This window comes from Linepithema humile, chromosome 8 (genome assembly GCF_040581485.1).
Source record: "Linepithema humile isolate Giens D197 chromosome 8, Lhum_UNIL_v1.0, whole genome shotgun sequence".
In the NCBI taxonomy this organism is placed as follows: domain Eukaryota; kingdom Metazoa; phylum Arthropoda; class Insecta; order Hymenoptera; family Formicidae; genus Linepithema; species Linepithema humile.
Window position 1 is genome coordinate 7,316,760 of NC_090135.1, and position 25,942 is coordinate 7,342,701.

Sequence of the window (25,942 nt, forward strand, 5' to 3'; positions counted from 1 at the left end):
ATTCGAAAAGCCTCGGATTTCCAAGGGTTCGAAATAACCCTCGGAAAAACATCGGACCAATCCGCGGCCCGCTATTCAGTTCTTTGAATAAGGCGAGCGCGATTTCCTATCTTTGTGCCCGAAAATCATCCTTTATCCCTCAACCCGAATCACACCGATGGAAGAAAAGAAGTATAAGGATATATCCTTGTGCGAGAAAACTTCCTCCATTTCTTTCTTCCCTCCTGCGTCCAGCCCCTATCGGTGCCAAGAAGACGAGTTATCGAGATAGAAGGGGTGCCAAGGATTGGTTTGCATTACCGGCAAAATACGTCGAAACGAAATCCCTTCATCCCTTAAGGCCGGTTCTTTCCCTCCCTTTGAGCGTGGTCCCTTCACGAAAACGTCGCGGTGAATAAACGTCCTGTGAGAATGAAGGGAATCAGGGCTAGTCAAAGATTAAGCGTAAAGTAGAATTTTATCTTTTCTATTCGGGATAATCTCTTGTAATTGTTGTATTTAAAAAAATAATTATTATTATATTAAAATGTGATAACTAATGTACATTTTGAAACCTTAGAATCTCTAACTCTCACAACTATTTAATAACGCGAAATTATGGGTCGGGCATAGATAGTACTTAGGCGTTTAATCTCTACCATTTGTTTGCTAAAATCCTGAAATATTAAATTAAAACCCAATTAAACTAAAAATGATTACATTACAAATAACGAACGTATGAAGCGTCGTTCTGTAATAGATGTCACGAACGAGAAATTGTTGAATAAAATTGTGAAATTTCGTGGCTTTCATTCACTTAGCCATTTCGCCACACTGTTTGCCTTTGTTTTATTCCGTTCGGAGCGAGAATAAATCTTTAAAGAGGAGATAAAAAGCTGATCAGCTGTACCGAAAAAAGAAGAATACAGAAAGAACGTAGGATGATAAAGAACAATGTGAAAATAGATTAAACGATACAACGGCAGTTTACTGAAGCAAACGCGGCTGGCTTACAAGTCAAGGGCGTGTAATCTGCTCTCAGCATTAATATAGATTATTTTGCAAGGACTGAAAGATTATTTTTACATGTCAATTTTATTTTAAAGAAAGACCTTTAAGTAAAAAAATTAAACTTTTTATATATTTTAAAGAGTCAATATTTTCGTCGTCTCAATGTAACGTTTTTATTGCTAGATTCAAAAATTAATTACTTTGCATGCATCTCTTTTTTATATACTTTTTGAAGAATAAGTTTAATCATGATTGTAAAATTATCAAAATAATAATGAAATGTAATTATTGATTACAAGTTTATCGAAGAGAAATTTTTCCATAAATTTTGAATCATTAAAAACTCAATTTTATGTGATTTCAAACATTAATTTCGAGAATGCATTTTCTTCACAGAAATGCTACTGCAATAATAACGTTTGACTCCTTTTTTTTCTCCGGCGGAAAATAATTCAGTGATCGAGGCGTTGAAGTGCTACGAGAGAATGAAATCCAGAGATAGGAGGGTTGAGAGAGGAGATAGCGAAGAATTCTCGTGAAACCCGTTCGCCATTCTTCCAGATGGCTATTCAGCTACATGTTAAATGGTAGTGTCCTCTCACGTCCCTTAATGCTCGGGACTCATCATTTGTCTTATTCTGCATTCCGCGGCGTCCTGTTTTCGTCTTGCAACGACCGAGCTCTCTGTCGCTCTTTTGTATCGCCGTAACCATCTTGTCGCTCTTTCCTTCGTTTCTGCTCTTGCTAGTCCCTCATTGTTTCCCGTTGACGTAACTCTCTCGATCGGCACGTGCTTTGTTCGCGTCGGAAATGGAAATGCTGCTCGCGTTCTGCGTCCTGCTTATTCGCATGCTAGAAAAAAATGCACAAAAATTCAAAATCAAGCTAAGTGTAATGTCAGTATTTATTACATATAAATATTGCTACTGTTTAATCCCGGGATAAGTTAAAATGCATTAAAAGAAAACATGAATGTTGTACAGACTTTAGTAAATGGTGTTAAAATATAAATAGATTTCTTGATGAATTTAAAATCGATTTTTCTTTAGTGAAAATTTCAAATATAACACCACATTTTTCAGAACTTTTAACACAATAATTTAAACATTTTTTAATTTTAACAAAGATTAGAGTTTTGTGGAAGAAAATTTAATGAAAGCAAATTTACTCAAAATTAATTAAAATTTAATAATCTAAAACGTTTGTCTGAATTCTTATCAATAAAAAGTACAATTATCTTCCTTTCCTTTTTTTCACTTTTCGTCATAAAATTTTAACTAGAATTACATTTTGTAATGAATAATTGAAATCTAATAATTAAATATAAGATAGCAAAATATCTCACAAAAAAAAATACTTTTTTTAAATATGTAGTTAATAACTAAATAAATTCATTATACTTTGTTGTTTTATCGCTTATTTGTTTCTATTTATAAAATATTATTGAGAAACAAAGCATGCAAAAATGGCATGATCAATGTACGAATAAGGATAAAATTTGCGACTGTATTACATAACGTCAACCAAACATTTTGAAATTCTCGTTTATCAAATGCGTGACGTCTTTAGCCGCTTAAATTAAACGAGCCCGTTGTAACTACTCCGAATACGAACATTTATCTTCGTACAGTATCCGGTACAGTAGCCTTTTTGTTTTCCAGCATACCTTTTAAATATTTTCTGATATTCGTTTTTTGTTATTTCAAAAACGATACCTTTTTTCGCATAACTTTTACATATATCGATATCTATTTAATTTAAAAATATATATAAGAAGCAATTTTTAATTATTAAAGATTAACTAATTAAGATTTTTTACATCAGAACCAAACGAATAAATATTATTTTTTTTTGCAGTTTTGATAAACATACGTATTATACGTACAGAGAGTTTCAAAACTCTTATGGAAATAATTTAATTTTTTATGTTGGAAAGATTGAAAGAAAAATTTTAATTTTTTTGTAGAGTTTTGCATCTTCCGGTTGATGCTTTTAGAGATTACAACTCGACATTTTAAAAATATTATTTTACACAACGTACTTAATATCAGTATTACACGAACAGTTAAAATTTTACCTGAATTAATAACAGCGAAACTAACGGTTGATGTTCACTTTGGCTTCTTCAAGCCTGTGATCAAAGACTTAGCTTAATTAGGAAAGGTCTGCAGGAAAAGCGACGGTGCACTTCAAAGCACGGCCATAATCCACGCGTTAACGAGCCAGGCGCACTAAAATCGTTACTTTGACGCATCACAATTATTTATTCTAACGAGAGTTTGCTAAATTGGCTTCTTGCAATCTCCGACGAAAGATGCCGTGATCAAAGCGCGAATTTACTTTAATTAGTCGGCGGGATTCACTGCGTCGGCTACTTAGGAAGGAATTAACGCGACTTCGTATGTCATTTGTGTATTTGTACTCGGGATGCAAATAGAAATAAACGATTATATCATCTACGTAAAAAATGATATTCCATAATTGTTTTTAACGCAGAAAAATTGTCTGCGAGATTAATTTTTATATAATAATAAATTGTAAAATACTAACTAGTGAAAAATACCTTATAGTTATTAATTAAATTCCTTTTTGATGATACAAATCAATAATTTTACTACATAAAATACGATTAACAAAATAAATTGCTTTCAAATTTATTAGAATATCTTGTTCAAACTTGTCCGAAGCTTACGTAATAATAATTTAAAGAAAAATTTTTATTAAACCGATTGAAGAAAGGTTTTAAAGATAAAGTAGTATATTCTTTTAAAAGCGTCTTATGTATTATATATATAAAAAAAAGCAGAAACATTATGAGCTAAAGGTCAATAATTCGAGACAAGCTGTGATGCAACGCGACGTCGGGCGAAGTGGCACTTTCACGAAATCCGACCTGCGATGCTCGTGTGACAGCACCGTGCCGCGTCTTCTGAAATTACATGCCGAAGTGTAAGATGCTGTAAGTTGGAATGTAAGAGAAGACACATTAGCGAGAACATGATGCAAATGAATTGATCAAGTTTGTCGGAAATTATAGTATGAAACGGTTTGCCTATCCCGATGCTCGAGCTAACTCATCGGAGCCAAGGTTCGAGCGAAGGAGTTGTTTGAGACACAAGTTGAAGGAAGACTCTCGGATTTGAGGGATAATAAAGAAAATAAATAATTTATTCAGATTAAAGTTATTGAGAAAAGAGTACAAGTGTGTGTATAAGCGCACGCTCGAAGCGTGGAAGCGTGGGTGGAAAGCGAGCACACAGGCGAAAAATAAAAATTATCCAATTTATGTAACAAAGTTATTACGACGCGTCTATTATCGCTGTTTTTTTTTTTTTAATTTTTTTAATATAAACCAACACGTTGAACATGTCCAAAAAAGAATAAAAAACTTTCTGACACACGTCAGTGCTGCGAAAGTAGACGTGTGCGCGAGAAGTGATGGTGATCGAGAAAATAAATTGTCGCTCGCGGAGCATAGTATTATCGCGCGATTTACGCGACGTCGAATACGCCGATACACCGGTCGAATGCAATCGATGCATGAGCTGCGTTTAAAGTAGCGCGTAATAAAATAAATTGGACACGGCAATTAATTCGCGGCAGGTTATTACAGACGCAGGAGGCGTCGCTGTAAATAACAATAAAACTCTATTAATGCGGTAGCGCTGATAGTTACCCCCCGACCTGGCGCTGAGCCAGAAACATACCGTGCCGGCTATTCACCCCGCGAAATACACGTCCGCCCTACCCCGGGATCCCAGGGTGCTCGCGGGGGTGAGGGGGAGGAGGAGGGGGAGGAGGTGGCCATCGACGCGCGTGCGGAGACGAGCGCGGGGTTGAGCGCGGGGTAAATGCTCTTGCATACCAATCCCTACACCTATATGTAATGCAGAACGGTTATGCGGCATTACCGAGGTAGAGACTCCGAAACTGGCCAATGGTACCACATCGCCGGCCGACCGCTCGTCAAATTGTCCGAATTGGTCCGAGGCAAACGTGCAAATGCTTGCGGTCAATGATGTAAAGAACATTACATCATAAATGCTTGTTTACTATATTCTTCGTTATTCGTGCATTTTTTCACATTGTATTTTGATATTTATGTGAAAAATTGTTAATGTATTTGAATGCATTCAGTTACTAATTATTTCTTCAGGCTAAATGTTTATGAACCAGTCAAGCATATGTTAGTAATATTCAAAGATTTGTATATGATTGGAAACAACAATATATAGTTTTGTTGTTGTAATTAAATTGAATAAATTATAAATTTTGTAACTTTAACAATAGGTTACCAATCTACAATGCTAAAACAAGTGAATGATGCAGTTAATAAGTTCAATTGATTTAACGTTATTTGTAGCAGTCATTTGTTAAAAATTATAATTGAATAAAAAATATTTTTTTATTTTTTTAATATAGGACTAAATACATCAAAAGTTTCAGAACTTACGTCGTTTGGTTTCTCTTTTAAATGTAATAGATTATTAACCTAAATCACAAAATTACGTCACAAATTTGCTACGTAAAATAATTAATATTTGAAATTTTGAAAATAATTACATTGCAAGCATTGAAGTTTTTATTCATTTTTAATAAAACGGTTATGTGATTAACAAATTTTTAACTTCTCCCAAAAACATTTAAAATAATCATAAAAATTAAATTACGTTGGAAATATTTAATAATTAAAAATACTAAATATTGTAATTACTTTCCTAAATATGCTAAGTGTCTCAAATATTATACTATGTATATGTAAGTATTGTATTATACAATTATGCAAAATGCCACATGACTGTCGCAGAAACGAACGATTCCTATAATATTCTACCTTAAAATAATAAAATAACACACGCCTCCTTATGATGAACTCATTTGTGTCATGACGTGAATGCATTATGTAAAGATGAATAATAACAAATTAATTTCTCGAACAAATACAGTTTCAAAATTTAAATTGACTTTTACAGAAGTTATAATAATAATAAATTCACATTATATAAAGTACAAAAATAACGAAAATACATATGCAAGAGTTTTAATGGATTTCGCGATAGAAAAACAGACTAATTAATTTTATTAAATTAGACATACGCGCTGTTGATTCTTTTAATTACGTAAAAAAATATATATATATTATAATAATAATTGAGATATTAATTAAAGAGAGGATCGACGAATGATAGCGCGTTGTACGCGCGGCTAGATCGTGGGTTGTACGATCTGAGCGAGATCGCGCGTAGCGAGAAGAGTAACACGCGAGCATCGAGCGAGATCCAACCACGCGCCGTTTCCGCCCGCTGTTATTTTTCGTTGCCGTGCGACACGTCGCTGACCCGCCCAGATCGTACAGTTCACAGTCTAGCCGCGCGAAACGCGCTATCATTCGTCAATCTTTTTTAACACGTTCGCTACCACGAGTGAGTTGGAGATAAAACGTCCACCATGCTTTGTTTTTTGTATTTTTGCACGATATGTGGCAGATTTTCACTTATACACACATAAAATGTATTAAATGGGAATAATGAATGTTGTTATAGCCGCTGTCACATATGTATGACGTCAAATTCTCAAAACAGAATCAGCGCCGTCACACATATGTGACGCTGATAGCAAACGTGTTAATTAATATCTCAATTATTATTGCAAAAACTGCAAAATGGTAAAGGATTTTTCTGTTCAGTTTACCGTGCCTTTACACGAGTATTATTAAACTCTGTACACAGCGTTATTTAACATTTAATCCTGTTGTTTAATCTTGCTATTCACATGTAAAAATTAGTTAAATCTGTAATTAGGTTATTATATATATATAAATGTAAAGTGTAGAATAATTAAAAAATAAATAATTGGATCGCATTTCGAGCGAGCATTTATATTAAACCAGTAGAGTTGCGCCTTTGACGGAGTCTAGAAAGGATTTAAATAAAGGAAAGATTTAAGAAAAAAACCCTTTGAATTTTTTCTATAAACACAAACCTGCACAAGTATAAATCATGTGCAAAAATTAATGAAACTGTTTAAGCAAAAGAATCTAGTTGTTTGATTTCTCTTTTAAATGTAATACGTTTTTAATTTTCTTAAGAGATGGAAAATCTGTCAAAGTATGCAACTTTTGCAATGATAACCGCTCAATAGCACAAAGTAACGCAGCGCGCATCGAGATAAATCAGCATCGTGAAAAATTGAAAATTTGCATGTCTTTTTAAAAGTAGAAAAGAAAATATACAACGTTGCAAAATAATTATTATAACACTTAACGTTTGACATACGTCATACAGTATGTGTAAAATCAATTTACTTTGTGGATTAAAATGATCCTTTTGTTTTAATAATAAAAATCTAAATCCAAAATTGTACACATAAAAGTTTTGAAGCTTTACTTAGCTGGGTTTAAATATTAAAAACGTTTTAATATTTTATTGAGAAATGGCGTCTAAAAAAGTTATACGTTTTCTTCAAGCGTAAGAGACATAAAAGGAGTGGAAAAACCCAGAAAAAAGAATTACAGAACTATCGCATCGGCAAGATAATCCATTCTCAGTCCCTCGAGCGAACGTTTGTTTTTCCTCAATTGCTATCAAATGGAGGTAGAAATGATATTTGTCGCCTACTCGGGAAGAAACTTTCTTTTACTTTGTTCTCAAGGCAGCCCGGCGACGTTCTGATTCTAGAAAGTCTCAGCGATTCTTCCTCACGTACTTCAAGGGAACCTTAATCGCGTCTTAACCGCATTCAACGGATTTTAACCTTCTCAGAAAGCCAATGTAAAACCACATCCGTTGTATCCATGCGATAAGATTTATAGTTCAAGAATCTAAATAGCTTCGGAAATCATAATCATAATCCTTTAAGTTTATTAATGCGCCTGTACACAAGAAAATGCAAATGTCATTAATGGTACTTTTCATTCTTTTTATAAAAATAATTTTTTATTATTATACTAACATTAAATTAAAAAATGTATAAGTTGAAATCTGCATTTTGAATTTTATTTTTTTAATTTTACAATTTTACTGTTATAATTGAATTTAATAATCCAAAATACCCGAGTCGAAATTTAGCACCTATATTGAACCTTAATCTTTTATTTTGAGGTAGGCATAAGAGAGTCAAAGTAGATGTTATATGCATTGTATCGTATGTATCTAATAGCACTTACTTTGGCGCTACAATATGTCCGAAATTTCCTTTTTTCCTGCTAAAGCTTCAAAGTAGGGTTTAGTTAAAACCCTCCGTTGACCCGCTTTAGACCCTGAAAATATATAGATTCCTTTTTGCCAGCACTACTTTTATGATATTATCAAGAAATTCTAATGATTGCAAATGTTCCCAATAAAGAAAAATACTAACTATAATTTTGATTAACGATAATTTTTAATAGCATACAATTTAAAAATATCATCAATCAATACCATTTAGTTGAATTTTATTATCTTTTGAAAATTTGTAATTATTAGAAATTTCTTGATAATATCAAAATATAATATCAAAATTCAACTATTGAGTATTGATTTCTAATATTTTTAAAAATTCTATGCTATTAAAAATTATCATCAATTAAAATTATATAGTTAGTAATTTTCTTTATTATTGTGAAGATTTTTGCAATCATTAGAATTTCTTGATAATATCATAAAACTAGTGCTGAAAATCCATATATCTTTGTGATTATATTAAAAATATTAAATTAAGATATTAAATATAAAATAAGATATTTTAAAAACAGTACATAATATTTATTGAATTAAATATTATTTATTAAGTATATGTAATACATATAGTTAAGAGTATATTATTAAGTATAGTTAACATGCATTAAAACAAGTTCAGACAGAAATATTTATACAGAAAAAGGTCCAAATTAAGACTGAAACGTTTGATAATATTGTATCACTTAATAAAGCAATAATCAAAATACAACCACATTATGTATATTGCTCGTATAGTTTTTCATTCTTATTTGAATTTTAACGAATACATCTAAAATAGTTAACATTTAATAAAAAAATTAATTTAAAAAAATTTTTTTGCGCTGAATTTTTTTCAGATATTATATCACTATTTTGAAGAAGGAAACGGAAAGGTATCAATATTAATGAAAGTTGGAAATGCAACGAATTAAATATTTTCCTTTATGATTAAACATTATAATAACTTTTATAGGTCGAATTTATCTAGTATATATATATACTAGATAAAAGTTCGAGGTTTAATGGAGGAGTTCTCGCAGTAATACAATCTATTTTGTGAGGCTCTATAGGTTTAAAGTAGTATTTCAACATCAAATTATAGGAGATCAAGTTTTAAAAGAGGAGTTCTAGGTTCTAATTCCGTAAAAATAGGTTCATATAAGCTGTATGAGCATTAAAAGAGACGCTAAATTTTGACTCGGGTATTCTCAAAAAGTTCTATATCAATTCAGTAACTTTCATTGAAAGCTACCTGGTCTATTATTCACAGTCAAGAAACAACTTTTAATGGTATATCTATGTATTTTTGAGGGCTTTTATGATCCTCCATATTTATAAAATATCCATCTAGAATTCAGCGACATATGTTTATTGTTACTGATTCGCAAACTTTACCAAAACGCAAAGTCGCTGTCTCTGTAAGACTTCTCGATTTCAGATATTTTAAAAGCAATGTCTGTCCTTTTCTCTTTATCTCTAATTACGGCTAAATAAGCTGACCAAGCAGTATATTACGGCAGGACGACTCTGATTCGTTACAGACTAACCAGTTCACTGCCCAATATCTACCCGATTTCATCGATGAACAATACCGGCACTCCTATATCCTCACTGCCGCATCGACGAATAGCTTTTCCTCGCCGGACGAAACTATTAATTTTCATCTCCCGCGGCGACCAACGCTGCATAATTCGATTCTATGGAATTACCGCACGGCGACGAAACCGTGAGACGACGCGCGATTGCATCGTTGCATGCAAGCCGAGAGTTTCGAGCTTTACACTCTGATACCTTGAGTTCTAGATGCTCTTACTTCCAAAAGGGTGTTTAATTCCGGCTAACTGTCCGGAAACGACTCTACCGATTTTGTGCAAATTTATGCAAAATTACGGAAAATTGTTAAAGCAATTTAAGGAGTTCCGAGCCGCTGAAAAGTCTTCTGGATTCAATTTTGCTAATTTAAACGCAATTAATTGAGGTTGTGTCTATGCAAATTACATAAATTGTTCAAAAATACGGCGACAAAATATGTTTGGGATTAAGCTTATAATAAATACATTTTTTATATGTTTTACATTTCGGATATCTCTTAGTAAATAAAAAAGTATAATAAATTTCTATTTTTATATAAAAACATTCTCTTAATTTTAAAGAATTGTTTAACGTCTAAAATTGCTTTTTGATAACCAAAGTTTATAGATCTGATTCGCATGGTTCTATATTTATGCAAAGTTTCGGATTTTTCTGCATATACAGTTTGTAGCACTTTCCTTATTTTATATCTAAAGATTTTAAAAATTACGATTGTACGTAAACATCTCAATTATCAATAATCCACATCCTCAGAATCGTGTTCGCATGGAAAAGCCATAACCGATAAGCTTCGCTTTGAAATTGCTACGAGATCAACACTGAAACATCACAGCAGGTCGATAGACGAGCTGGTACGCGCTGTTATCCGGCATACTCCATTTACTCCGATAGCTACAAATACGTGTATTGCGGCGTGGAAACTTTAACTTGCCACCTTGTGGCAAGCTACCCTTCATCTGTAAGCGACAATCCTTCACGATGTAATGACTCGCGCGTTTCCCTAGAATGCGGGCAAGATTCTAACTGCATTGGAAATGAGGGAAGGGAAAGAGGGGAATTAAGGATGGAATGTAGCAAGAATTTTGCGAAATATTTCACCGGATTGTAAACTCTGTCTCCGGTAAATTCCCAATAAAATGCACTTAATGCATTATTTGAATCGGTTTGTTGTAAAGAAAGTTTGAATCAGATGTCTGTTTCTTTGTCGGTTTAAATGTCAAAAAGTTAAGTGTCTTTAAATGTGAGTTGTATTATTTATAAAAAAAATTGAAAAGTTTAATTTAAAAGTTACGAAAATGAATTATTAATACCATACAAAGATTTTTCAGACGTTTTACTACTTTTCTGCTCTGTCGGTCGAGTCTTTCTGCGTTATTATGTTTGTTCGTCATTCGACACACGTAAGAATAGTAAAACGTAAGGTCGCATTTTAGTAAGGCTGCTATAAATTGCTATCGATTGCAAAAGTAGGGGGTTGCAATGACGCGAGATAGAAAGTGCCCGCTATCGCTTTTTCCGGTAGGCTGGAAAGTTCGCGTCATGGAAAAATGTTTAAAAATAGTGCGTTTGAAAGTACGTTGTAGCAGCACAAATGAACCGAATATTTTTTCGTCCTTGATGATTGCATATTTAAAACGTATTGTTTGTTGTTTCAGGCTCTCAGCACCGTTTCAAGTGGTCGCCGCGATTTTAATCCTTGCTGCGACAGTGTCAGCTTTGATTGGTCATTGTTATTCCGATCAGAGGACTCTTATAGCCTGCGGACTCTTTCTCTTAAGCGGTAAATAAATTACTACATTTTCTTTATTTTTATCTTATGTATTTATCTTCAAATTTTATAGAGTTTTACTCTTCTAATGTTGCCTTTTGCAACGTTTATTATGAGTGTTGCTTTAATAGGAAGTATAGTAATCTTTGAAATTAGAAGTAAATAAAATAAATCCTTTAAAATTAACTTCTTTAAAGCAAAGTGACGTTTTCTAAATGTGCTGAGATTTTATGAAAATTTAAAAACTTTAATTTAAAATTGAAAGACTGATGAAAATAAATTATTGAGATATATTTAATTATTAACGTGATATGCCGCAAAAGTATAAATAATAAAACATAATCGGAAATGACAAGGGATAATCTGTCTTCACGGTTATAAAAATCCAGTACAGCGATCTCCGTGTCGCCAGAAACGTGATATCTTTCCATTTCCAACCCTTTCAGAAACTCCCCTGAATCCCGTATATTTATCTCCATTCCAATACCTCTTTTCTCGTTTTTTATCACGGATAATCCAGTAGATAAGTCGATATGCTCGTATAATTCAAATCGAAATTCGGGAAAGGAGTTGACAAAGGTGAGAAAAGATTGATAATATCATCAGAGAATTAAATTGATTTCTTCAGCAGCAAGAGCGAAATAGACGAGGGTTCAGCAGTTTAATAAAAACCGTCCGTGACTTTATCGTCGATGTTGATAAAAGGTAGTATCGTATATATACGATATGTCTACAAAGAATGTGAGTGACGTTTTCTATCATTAAATATAATTCAATAAGTCTAAAAGAATATTACATATATAAAAACGTAATACGCCGTCTATTATAGTATCATGAAGCCAGGCTGTTATTGACAACAACACAACTAGATGACTCACTAATGCGGTTGCATATTACATTTTTACCTGCATTATATGTGCAATTTTTTTTCGATTTATCGAAATAAATTTAATAACAAAAATGCCGATCTTGTTCTTCTTAAATATATTGTATAAGGAAATAATGATGTTAGATAGATATTGCAGAACGTTTTCTTTCGAAAAAGAATTAATAATAAAATAAAAATAATAGAATAAATAATAAAATAAATGAATAAAAAAATTAACAATTAAATGATCTAAAAAAGAAAATTCTTGAAAGATTCCAGTTAAAATTCTATTAAAGTCGATATTTAAGTTCAAGTTAATAAAACTTTAGTTAAGAATCCTGTGCAAATTGCAAGAGAAATTGTGCAAAATATTAGACGCTTTCATGTTTCTCTCTCATAGTTCATAAAGAACGGAAAATTTTTTATTAGCAATTGCTACTTTCTTTAAGAGGACTTTTTAATACGAAGCACTTAAGGGAGATTTTAAATGAGCGAGCTTCGAATTGCGGCGATATTTTTAAAGATCTTTTAATAGCGCCAAGAAAGGTTAAAAGCATGTCCTTTAATGAAAAAAAGCTTACTCGTACAAGTACCTCGCAAAATGTAAATAAAATTGTCATAAAACTGTGAATTAATTTTTGAAAAACTCAATTTTCTGATTAATTTGATAAAAGTGGAATATTCTGCATACATATAGAATCACGCTCAGAAGCAGTAGAATTTTGTGTGTGTTTGATTTTACTATTATAATTTTACATATTTGCGGCTTAATTCATATTGATTTTTCTAATATTGACCATTATTAGAATACTTAATTTCTTTCCATATATTTTTATTCTTACAACGTAAAAAAACGGGTCTGAAAATGCACATAAAAATCACACAAAAATTTACTTTTTACGAATATGAAAGTATGACAGTGTGAAGTGAAGTAAGGAATAAATTTTCTCGACTTACTTCAACAATTCATCAAATCAGAAAAATTTGCAAAATAAATGTGCGCAAACAGAAACATGCATAACAAAATACAAGAGGTAGTTCCTAACAACGCACTGACTGTTGATTCGTATTAGCCACCCTCCGATATTAATTCAGAAACACTCTTTGTGAGCGCCTCCGGCAAAACTTTCGCGTGCACACTTTTGCATAATTGAACATTCTTTCCGCGCGAGAAGAAAGATGTAAAAAGAAACATGGAGAATACGACTCTCTAGCTGCAAGGAAGGGTAGCTAAGAGAGAAGAAGATAGAAAAAAAATTGCAGAATAGAGATAGCCTCGCTCATTCACGCCCGCGTGCTACAGCTTTGCGATAAAATTCTCTCTCTCTCTCTTCCCCCCCCCCTCTCTCTCTCTCTCTCTCTCTCTCTCTCTCACTCAGTGGATTTTCAAGTACCCAACCTCCTCTCCGTATACTTGCGAACGGCTGCCATATCGAGGACGAAGCAATTTCAAGACAGACTTTGGAATCATACTCGAGGGACACGACCAGACATTGCGCTTAGACATGTGCAATTTCAGTGAAAGCTTGAGGCTGCCAATTTTTTTAGGAACAAAAACATTTTCAACAATAACAAGTTTTTTTTTATTATATTTTATTAGAAGTAAAACGGAGAGATTGTGATAACTTTGCAGCACGACACAACACGAGAATTGTTTTTAAAAAATTTTTAAACGCTGAAACTGATGGAAAAAAACGGAATCTCGTTGTGAGTCCAGTGTTTTTGAGTTATTGATAAAAATAGCGTGGTGTAATAAAAAAGGTAATAAAATAAAAATTAAGTTTTTAAGTAAAATAAGTATTATCATTTATTCACTCTTTACATGTGTAATTAATTATTTAATATTTATGAAAATAAAACAATTCAAATTATCTTTAGTTTTTTTTTTTTTAATATGGAAAGTATTTAATTAATACTTTTTGATCAAGTTTTTGTAAAATATAAAACTTATATAAGGAAGTTAGAACTTTAAAACTATAAAGTTTAATTTTTATTTAATATAAGATGAAATAATGCCTTTTGCAGAATTATTCAAATGCATTAATCATTATCTCTGATCGCACCATAGTTTTTATAAACAAAATCGTCTTCATTGCTGGAATCTTTTCTATCCTTTGCAGAATAGGATTCTAAAGCGGATTGCCCCACTGTTTCGTATAGTTCATCATCCCAATTTTCATCCAGATCCGGCAGAGTGACGGTATTATGTCGGTGCTTCCATTTTGGATTTTGGTCAAATTTCGCACAGAAAACGCGATTACCTTTACGATCAATCCCTTCGTTCATATCGAGACCTCTAATTAATTAATTAATTAAAATAATTAATCAATAACTGATAGAAACCAACATCAAAATAACAAATAATTTTAACGGCTCATTTCTCGGCTCGAAATTAATGGATTGAGAAGCAAACGTAGTGCATTTTATAAAGTAAATTTAATAAAGTAAATTTTATTTAAACGAATTTTAAAAAATTAATAAAACATATAATGTAAAGTTAAATCAATTGTATGTAATGTTTGATATTATAAATACAAGAATAAATTTTAAATTTTGTTGAAAAGAATCCATATATTTTCCATTATACTCACTCTTCTACGCATGCTTCAGGATTATAATAGACACGGAAGCATTGCTTGCATTTTTTAAAATACAATTTTCCCACAAAGGATGCATATAAACCATGGACTTGCACCAAACAATCATAAAATTGCAAATCGCACTCGCATAATGAACTATAAAAAACCAAAATTAAGGCTGTACTCTTCGCGTTCTGATTTGCCGGAAATATTACCTTCTACAGATGTATTTGTTATATAATCCGTATTTTGTAGTTTTAGATTTTATCGAATCGTCGCAGCGATCGTGTGCTCTGCAACACATGTCTAGGTCTCTGTATACGCCCAATTCAGAATCGTTGTGAGCAATATTTCCAAAACCGCACCAAAGCGTGCCTAAATACATGTCGTAAACAAACAGACGAACAATCTATACGTTAAATTCTAAATTTTTAAATTGATCAGAAAAATGGCTGAATTAATCAATTTATAAATAAATGAATCAATCAATCATAAGTCAATAAATGAATAATAGAAATTCTGTGATCCAAAATGCACGAAGATTACATATAATTATAGCAAATGCTATATGCAATTATATAATAATAATTTTATACAAAAATTAAATTTTAAATAAAAATTTTTTTAAATTTGTTACCTGGAAGAATTCCATGTCTAAGGTTTTTAAGCTGCTTCAGCCCGGGTAAAATTCGATAATAATTTTTGATGTTGAAAAATGCTTCTGCCATGTAGCTATTATCAACGATCAACACGTGCACGAAAAGCTTTATAAGATTGAATGTGTGAAATTGCTTCATTTTGAAGTTAATCGTTAATGCAAATTATCAACACAAGAAATAATTGTGTATTTAGTTTCACACATAAAACTATTTTTCAACCAACAGTTAACTTTATGAGATGTTAACTAACTCACATCGAAACTGCGTATGTTAACATCATGCGACATTGCGAATAAAATTGTGATATATACATCAAAACAGAAATTATGTATGTGTATACATATATGTATATATATATATTAATGTACACATGTATCTTTTATTCACCGCACATTTCCTTTATATCTGTTCTCTCACCGCTTCCTCGCGATATCAGATAATCTAAAATTAGCCGAACTTGAAGCACACTGGCCTTTTAACACGGATGTAGTGATAACATCTGCCATTGAAACTGGCTCATCTTGATTCGTGAAAATATTTTTTTATGTTTTAGAGAAAAAGAAAGTATAACTTGATATCAGTACAGACAAAACTATATGCGTTCCTACTTTTCGATCTATTCATTTTTTAGACATACATAATTAAATAGAATTTATTTATAAATTTATAGAGTGATACCGAGTAATGCAACAGCAATTCTGGTGCTCTGATTTTTTGCTTAAAAATGATTGTTCACTTTTCATTATCTTATAAAAATTGTCTACTGAAAATTTAGTTTTTCAAAACTTATTTTCTTTTGCCTAAATCGATATTTCAGTTTTGTTCCTTGTTCAAAAATAGACTGAAACGTTCTATACTGACTTATCAATCTTGTATTGACACTTTTTACGATAAAACTATCTACTTGCATTAGCTTTTCAATTTTCGGTTTTTCTTTTCTGTTTTGATTGAATATCATAAAACTTTCTATAATTATTTTATTCACTAGCAATTTATTTATTTATTTATATTAAATATTTTATAAAAATAATTTTTTTTTAAATGTTTTAGATGTTATGTTTTTGTTATTTTATTGTAAGATAAAAGACTGCTTTATTATCAGTTAAAAAAACTGTGAAACATGCGAGATAATGCTTGTTCTTCTCAAATGAGCAGTTTTGCTTATCGGCGCGCGTTCTTGATATTAATAGATTGTCGTGAACATTTTTTATCATACATTTTGTTCCGCTGCATGCTGTTTCGTGTCCACTGTGTGTATTTTATAGCACTTTGAATAATCGCTTAAATTAATAACATTGTTGCAGAGAATTAAATAAAAAAATAGAATCAGTGAGAAAATTCCATAGAAAATATAATGCAAACTTTTAATGCAAGGTTTATTTAATGTATCAGAAAATTCATTTATTTTTAAAGCACATATTTCTATTGTACTGCAAAAAATAAATTAATCGTAAGTATATTAAGTACCATAAATTTATATCCTCTTTTCGTTTAATTTTTAAACATATTAAATATTTTATTTTTATTATTTAAAAATCTTTCAGCTTTTAGCTAGTAATTTTTAATAAATTGTATATTCTGATAGAAAAGAAATATCGAGTGTAAAATTTCTTTAATGTATTTAATGTAGATTACTTAAAAAAAACTAAAAATAATGGTTGGTCATTAAAGAAAGCTTTATCTAAAATTACTTAAAAGAACTGTAAAATGCAGATTTAATATTCCGCGTATAAAATTAATATTTTTAATGCAAAGTTAAAACTAGAGTAAAAAAATAAATTACAGGATATATTTTCTTTCCTTAGAAGCTGGGAGAACTGAAATGGGGTGGCAAGTATCTTCCTGGGTTTCTAGCGGAGCTTTTTAAAGCTTTCTCTACATTATCTCAACTGCTCGACCAACCCTCTCCGTTAACCACTCGAGGCCTCTTTTCCTCGATTGTGCATTCCTTTTAACGATTTCGTTCCTTTCAACCGCAACATCCACTTTCTCTTCACATTTGTCTCTCGTTTTTCAAAGTTTCCACTTGCTGCCTATCTAACATTTATCTTGATACTTTTTTTAATGGACTAGACAAGATTACAGATAATAATAACAATTTTATTCTTGAATAAATAATAAATTTTTTTCTGATTATATTCGTACTTTTTTGCACACAAAGGACATTTTTAATATATATATTTTTTAAATAATTTATAGAATACAATCATGTAAGATATTTGAATGAGGCTTTGATTGTTTACATAAGAAATAAGTTTCGTGATTTCAATCTTCTCTAAATGTTTTTCGTTTTATCATAATTAAGAAGATATAATACTAAAAATAATGCTTCAAAAGGATAATGTCAATAAAAAAAGGTACCAATTCAGACATAATTGTCGAGGAAGTTGTGCAGAACGTTGGACAATTACAAACAAAAAAAAACTATTTGCAAGATGTAGCAAGGAGAGAGAAAGAAATCTGCTTACATCTTCGTCAACGGTCGCGGCAGATGGTTTGCATTAACTCGACGTACGCGTTTGTGTTGAATACAAAAGGTTTGACGTACGTGTGTGCGTGTTGCCCGGTCGAGGTTAATGTACCAAGAAGCACATTACTGGGAGTGCTTACCGTGAGGGAAAGAGCGAGTGCAAGGCCAGCAGTCACCAAAGCACGTAGCCCCAGCTGCGGAGGAGGGAAAAACGAAATGTTGGCGACTAAAAACTGGCAGACCACTCTCCTCTCGGTACTAGTTGATGAAAAATGCACCGTATTTTTCCCACCCAAACATTATATTAAATATATTCTCTCTCTCTTTAAATATCAAGTAAATTAATATAAAATATGTAACAAGAATGTAGCTGGAAATTACAGATACATTATTACAAAAGTTATTCAAAATATACAAGTACAAATGTAATAAAAATTTTTGAAAGTTTATTATAAAATCGAGTGGAAAAAGAAACACAAGACATACGTTTAATTGTACTTTTAATTAATTTTATAGCAAATAGGTTCTTCACGTAATAAAACTTTTGCTGTGTTTGTATCTTTATTTTTTCGGACATTTATTCATTACATTTTATTTTTCGATATTATATTTTACTTTTTAGTTTTACTTGGCAATCATTTGCAAGAGCATCCCGCTTTAAACAGCGAAAAGCTTTTTCGACCTTAAACATTTCTCTTTCATTGCGCGTACTCTTTTTGCGGGATGCGGAGTCGGCAGTCATGAAAGTAGCACAGTCTGGACTTGTAAGTTTTCCACCTTAAGATCTGTAATTACATATCCGGGAGAAGGCAAAAAAATGGGAAAAAAAGAGATGGACACGAAAGATACAGATGGAAAACGAGACTGTAGCATCCGGTTGTAAGGCGCGCGCTCCGCTGGTCTCTGATTTATATTGAGCTTTGCCGGACCTGGTCTCGACCTCAACCGGATTTTCGAGGGTTTACGCCGCGCTGCTTCCGAAATTCCGGCAAGGAAATTCCTCGGAACCCGCAGTCTCAGCCAGATTGATTTACCGCTTTCTGATAGTAAGTCGCGATATTGTGACGTATTAATGTTTAGGAAAGCGTATTTGTTAAAAAATTTTAGGAAATCAATTCTTTAAGCAACAACATTATTATCTAATTAAATCTCAACAAACTAATTTGTTCAATTGTAATCTTTTCGAAGCGAACCAAAGCTATTAATATTTTAATTAAAATTTATTTTTATTCTAAAAATTGAAATTGAAAATTATGAAACATTCTGTACACGAACAAATACATCGCGTAAGAATATCACAGTTGTTATTACCTTTGACTTTTCGCACAAGGAGATATTTCTATTCCTGAGTTCGCGCGAAGAATCAGGTTTTCGACTGCGCATCGTTGGCTTGTCTCCGACAAGTCGCCGCTTTGAGATTCATTAGACTTCGTAATGTTCGTTATTCTTGTCATGTTACAATTTGTAAGAGACACTCAAAGTTCTACAGCGGACGACACGTGACTCCATTAAAAGTCACAGCAGAAATTCGCGTTCGATTATAATAATAATTCTAGCCGCCGATGTGGCCGCAAACTCTCAGCCGCTTTGCGTCTGACATTTCTGCTTTAAAAGCACACTGGGAAACGTCTAAAACTATTTTATTTCTCTTCGAAAAGTTAGTGTCACGCGTACAAAGTTGAGAAAGTTTTTAGAGAGATAATAAAAATCCTTTTATTTGCATTTCTTCTTAGCTTAGCGCGGTTAAAAGCTTGAACGGACTTGCAAATGCTTTCCAAGATTTGCTAATGTGCGTAATTTATATTTTTAATAAATGTTAATCCACGCTTTGAGCGAAAATCGAGATGTATATATTACGCGATATACCAAACACAAGTAGATTTAAAAAATTTCCATATATCCCATAAATGCTTTGAAGTGGCGCGTTCATTAAAACGTCGTAGCACAGAACGGAGATTAAACTTTATTATAAAGGCGGCGAGGAAAGACTCTGTCGACCATGTGACTAAATTTCTCACTTGTATCGCGTCGTGGAAAAGCCAACCTACAATCTTTCAGACGTGATAAAAGGTCCGAGATTTAAAAAATATAATTAAAAATTTAGATCACAAAGACTGAAATATTTCTTTAATAATGAAGCATTTAATTGTGAAATTAATTAGATTAGAAGCTTTTGCTTTTTAAAAAATTTATGTACTTTTAAATGTAAACTCTACTTTCAGATTCTTTGTACTTATCGTAAAATAAATACATCTTTGAAAAACGTTGTTATTAAGCAGATGAATCGATTAATTTTTTTTTTTTTTTTTGCATTGCTAACTGATCTGTACATTTCTATCATTGTTATTTATGTTTCCCAGTTGTCTCAAAGTGCCGTCACAATATCTAGAATCAATGCATACGTTACGGGATAACGGAACAATATTTTACCTGTCGGAACGAATCCGCAATTCGAGAATGGTGCTTCAATTCCGGAAGTACCGCGGCTACGAACTTCAACTCAATACGTCAGCAAACTTAAAATGGAAAGTTGACAACCCGCGGGCATGCCAGACATTCCGCCTCTGTCGCGTTCAATTTGAATAAACCCACACCCGCCAGCAGGCCGCAGGCGAATTGCGTCCCTTTCAAACTTATTCAAATTACGCCGCCCCTACGGTTCCCCTTAATAGAGCCTCTCTATTCAAGGAATGTTACGGTGCCGACCGCCGCTATCGAGCGCCGAATTATTCTAAACCACCATATCGGCGAATCAACTATGCTCAGAGAACCGTTAATAATTTACAATGCAAGTTGTAAGCTTATAATAACTCGTGCGAAGTTAGCCGTTCTGCTTTGGTAATGACCATAATTAAATTAAGCGGCCCGCGGCGTGAGACACGGTCGTGCTTTATGTTTGCTTCAATAATAACGTAACTCTTCGTAGTTGCAGCGAAATAAGATATGATTTCAACGAGACGTCACTCACTCTACCTGAATAAAGGTTAAAACATCGCCACAAAGTTTTTAATTAGTGATTTATCATTAAAGATATTTGTGTGTGTGTGTGATTTAAAAAAGAGTCTCGTCTAAACAAATAAATTCAAGATTAGATTTAAAATTTTTGAATTGTTTCTAGATAGAAAACCAGTATAAATTCACAATTTTATTGCAAGAAATTTTTGCTCAAAGTTGACGAAACTAACTTTATTTGAGTAAAAATTGAAAAATTGTCAAATAACTCTTTTATTAGACATATTTGCTACAGCTGATTTATTTATTTAAAGAAAATTTCAAAATTATAAATAATTTAGATTTTCACAATAATACATATTGCGACAAGTTAATAGTAAGTTTCAGTTTTTCAACAATATAACACCCAAATATATTTAAACATTTTCTACACGAAATGTTTTCATGTTTCTCGTTCGTTGAAAAAGTTTATCTGACCAGCGACGTAATCCAGCGTGAGAGCAGAACATGATAAATTGCAGTATGTTTGTATATAAAGCGCGGTTTCCTGCTTGTGTAAATATTTGATGCGCACGTGATTAATTGCGGTTGCCTAATTACCACTGCACAGCTCAAAATTGCATTTGCATGCATACAATATGCCCTAGAACCGTCGCTCTTTCTCTCAAGCGCAAGTTTTTGTATCTGGTTCATTTTGCCGTGCTAAAAATGTGATTAACTGTCATATTTTTGTAGTTCTTTAAAGTATACACTTGAGTTTTAATTCGAGTTTTAATATTCACTTGAAAAAAAGGGGGAACAGGGTAAAGTGTTTCATTCTTCAAATGAAATCGCATTTTTCAAATCTTATTGTTAATAAAATACTCCAATTTATGAATGTCAATCATATCTTCTTTCTTATTAAAAAATGTAGAAAAATAGATTTTATTATGAACAAATTATAAATTTTGAAAACATCCTTTTTTGTTAATTAATCTTAAATTTGTTAACTTTAGAAATATTTTTCTATTTATACTTATTTAACTTTTAAAGTCTTTTTCACAATTTTAGAATGCTTTATAAAATTTGATGAAAGTTCTGAAAATGTACAAAAATAAAAATTTTATTGATTAAGTAAATCTAAGTAAAAAAAGCAAAAAAAAAACCAACGATTCCAGCACGTGAATTTCATTCCGAACATGTAATATTATTATAAATATACTTCAAAATATTGGAAAAACTAGATTATTACAAGCCACTGTGTTCGAGTTCGTTTAACATGATAAAGGGATAAAGAAATCTAATAAAAAAGTGTTTAAAAAAATATTCAAAAGAGACTATAGAAAATATACGGTGTAACGACACATCTCTAGTGGAACATTCTGTGTACAGAAGATAATGGTATATTAGATATACGTATAAAGGAGACATTATCGCGCGCGTACGCACTCTCTTTGGAGATGCAACGAAGGCGACACAGGGGGTTAGAAGATACTCTAATGCAACTTGTTATTGCATTCAACGTGCAACAATGCTTGCTCACGCTCGAACGAACACAAATACGCTCTACGTCGCTTCTTTAAGACCGGATGAATCGATTGTTTGGTTTCTCGCGTCGCCGGTTTCGTGTCCCTGGCAAATTGTGCGCAACCCATTATCAATTAAATGGTGTGCCAATTTAAGGAGAATTGCATAACTTACTTTTGAAGACGATTAAAGCGAATCATACAAGCAGTATTGTTAAATATATAATAATTTACGATGAAATATTTATTGCATAAAAGAAATTATCTTTATTTTACGCATGTATGGCGATTGGAACGATATTATTTTTGCTTCGCATTATTTTTCGGATATTTTGCAGGCATCTTCCATCGCGGTATTAATCAATTCTATGAATTAGGAGGCCACGCTTTACTATTGTTTTATTTACGAACAAAACGCATTGACTCACTATTTTATTCACCGTTAAATTATAAAATTAATTGCGTTTCGACGTCAAAAGCAATGCACAATTGGATATCGCGTGTTTGATTTAATCGCTGTAATATAACCGCAATCGATGTATGGTGCGATACTCCGATACATCGAATGAATCGCGAATTCCTCGGATTGTTTTAATCCGTAAATACAGGTACTTGCAAAAACAGAGCTTTCCATAAATACAATATTTTGTTTTTTGTTAAGAATAAATTTTGATAAAAATTTTTAACAATTTAAAATATAATGACAAACTTGTTTATTACTCGCATATTAAAAAGCCCGCTTTTCTTGGTACATTCATAAAATATTTTGCATATCAAATAGCAAAGTTATAATTAATGCTAATAATTTATAATTTATTCAATTTTTTATTTGATTTTTGTCAAGTTTGTTACATTTAAGAAATCTATGATAAAAGAAATAATACGCTTATCTCGCAAGACTATTTAATTTTGAAATGTAATACAAAAGAAACTAACTACAAAAAAATGAGAACAAATCTCGGAATCTTAATGTAAAGATAACCTGATCGAATTGTAACAGAAATTTTACAATTATCTTAGTTACAAAACAGTTTAGTAATAAATTGATCGATGCCTTATCGGCTGCATTCGGGCGTGTAATTTTCGCGGCTACCGCTGGCTAGGCAAATCCGGTGGAATTTAATATTAATACAGTACGCTCGAATTTCGAGAATACCGTCTGCGATATCAAATGACCGATCCAGTTTCTGTGACAACGCTAACAGTAATGACAAGCGATCGTTGTACTTCGTACGATGTACTTTTCTGGGTTAGAGCATGCAGACTGCGGAATAAAACGAGAAATGCACCAGCATGTAAAAATAAATTCACTGAATACGCGCAAGCTGACAAGCTGTTCTTATTTTTTAATTAATTCCAGATCGCAGTAAAACACTGCTGCAACTATTAAAAAAAAATAATTTTTTTTAGACCCAATTTTAATTATGAAATTCATGATACATTTTAAAGATAGAAACAAAATAAATAGAGAAAGACAGAAGAAAGAGAAAAATAATTGTGTGCAAAATACAGTCATAAGCGCAAAAGTAGAATACGTAAAAGTTAAAAAAATGTGCACGACAAATATCAAACTTTTTAAACATGTCTATCTAGGTACATTTCAAGTTTAAATTCTATTAAAATAAATCCATTTAAAGTTAACTGCAGAAAAGAGATTGCGCTCTCTGTTTACTCTTTTGAAATTTAATTTGTCAAAAGCTCGTTACTCTTTGACGTTAAATAATTCTAATTAATAATAAAAGTTCTATCAAATTACTGTTCAAGAAAAGTATACGCTAAACAATTCGCCCAACACAAATAAACAATCCTAAAGAGACTTTGTACACAATGTTTAATAATTTTAATAAATAATGAGGTAGACTAAATTGAAAGAAGAATGCACAAATTATTTTTAGATTTATTTTATAAAATATTACACGACAGTTTATTTATATAGAATTTATTTAGAGAAACAGTTTATTTATACGATTATGCGTGACAGAAATTTATTGTGTTTAATAAAACAAACCGGATGTGCGATTAAAATATTGAATGCCGCAAATTGCAAAGTCCATCGGACGAATTGAATCGATATAATTTCGTTCTCTTCACCACCGTTGTTACGAGTTTGTGCAGCACGATCACAGAACTGTTTTCCGGAAGAGCGTGCGCGAATATTTCGGATCGCGTAGCGTGCATCCCGGAATGCATTCTGGCGCGGCTCCGGTGCATAAATTTCAGACATGCTGGCTATGGTTTATACCGGTGGGATTAAATAACTTGACCTAGTAGCAACATATCACGACCGTGAACGGCGTGTATGTCCATTCGCGTGCTCACACACATGTGTATGCTCCCTCTGACGAAATACATATAGTTATAGCACCTCGCGTTTTTCTATCAACGTGCGTCAGTTCTTATTTATTCGGATGATATTTTGTACATTTATTTCCAGTACGATTAATAATTTCGTTGTTATTATTAATGCTATTATAAACGTTGAAATTATAATACAATACTAATTAATATTAATTTATATGAGTTTTTCAGTATCTTTTAATGCTTTATTACATATAAAACAAAGACAAAAAAACATTAATTTTATTACATACAATTATATTGCTTTTTTTAGAAAAAATTTTCTTGTTATATCTATTCATGAATAAAACTTTGAAAATATATGAATTTATCAGTTCAATGCATTGTTTGAAAATGCGAGATAATTTGTAAATTTAATTTATAAAATACAAAGAGCTGAATTAATTCACAATTATAATTAGAAAAAAAATTTAATTTTGTATTATTTTCTTCGACGAACTCACAATGCCGATTGATGTATAATAATTGTATATATGTTTCAGGACTTTCGTTAGGCGGCGGATTGATATTACTTGCTTCGGCATTGTCGGACGCATCATTGGAATTACCGGGAAAATACAGTTTGCAATCAATCGCCGGCATGCAGATAGACGATAACGGTCTACCGCAATATCATTACGGCTGGTGCCTTCAACTTTCCGGGTTAGCGCTTATGCTCGCGGAAGTGGCAGCTGTTTTAACGATGTCCGGCTACATGGCGCGATTCTCTACGGTCGAGGAGATGGTGAAGTTGTCGATTAAAACTCTCGTCCTGAATTATTCCACTCGATTTTAGCGACGAATCCACTCGGGGATATTCATACCTTTTGTTTTTACAGGTGAGAGTCATGGTTCCAGGCGCTGAGAGGAAGCTGAAGGAACAGAGAGGGCTCAGCTCGGAGTACCTCGTGAGGGCGCATCAGAAATCGCCGGGACCACAACAGGCTCGACCTTTCGGTCAGCCAACGAAAAGTGGGTGAACTTATCGCTAGAGAGGGTGTCCCGCGTGTGATGGAGACGACATA

General features: G+C 32.3%; 2 protein-coding genes across 4 annotated transcripts in view; one reads left to right on the forward strand and one right to left on the reverse strand.

Annotated features, from left to right (window-relative positions):
- Positions 1 to 25,942, forward strand: part of LOC105669287 (uncharacterized) — a 62,972-nt gene that overhangs the window by 34,826 nt on the left and 2,204 nt on the right. For all 3 annotated transcript variants that reach the window (XM_067360306.1, XM_012362162.2, XM_067360307.1), the window contains exons 4-6: positions 11,435 to 11,559; positions 25,421 to 25,662; positions 25,757 to 25,889. In XM_067360306.1, the coding sequence (XP_067216407.1) occupies positions 11,435 to 11,559; positions 25,421 to 25,662; positions 25,757 to 25,889 (500 nt within the window). The remainder of the gene's footprint in view (positions 1 to 11,434; positions 11,560 to 25,420; positions 25,663 to 25,756; positions 25,890 to 25,942) is intronic.
- On the reverse strand, positions 14,197 to 15,944 carry LOC105669288 (phospholipase A2-like). Its single transcript, XM_012362164.2, has 4 exons — positions 15,632 to 15,944; positions 15,210 to 15,369; positions 15,007 to 15,150; positions 14,197 to 14,711 (listed from the first exon to the last, which is right to left on the reverse strand). Exons 1-4 carry the CDS (start codon positions 15,789 to 15,791, stop codon positions 14,456 to 14,458), a joined length of 720 nt encoding a protein of 239 aa, XP_012217587.2. The 5' UTR covers positions 15,792 to 15,944; the 3' UTR covers positions 14,197 to 14,455.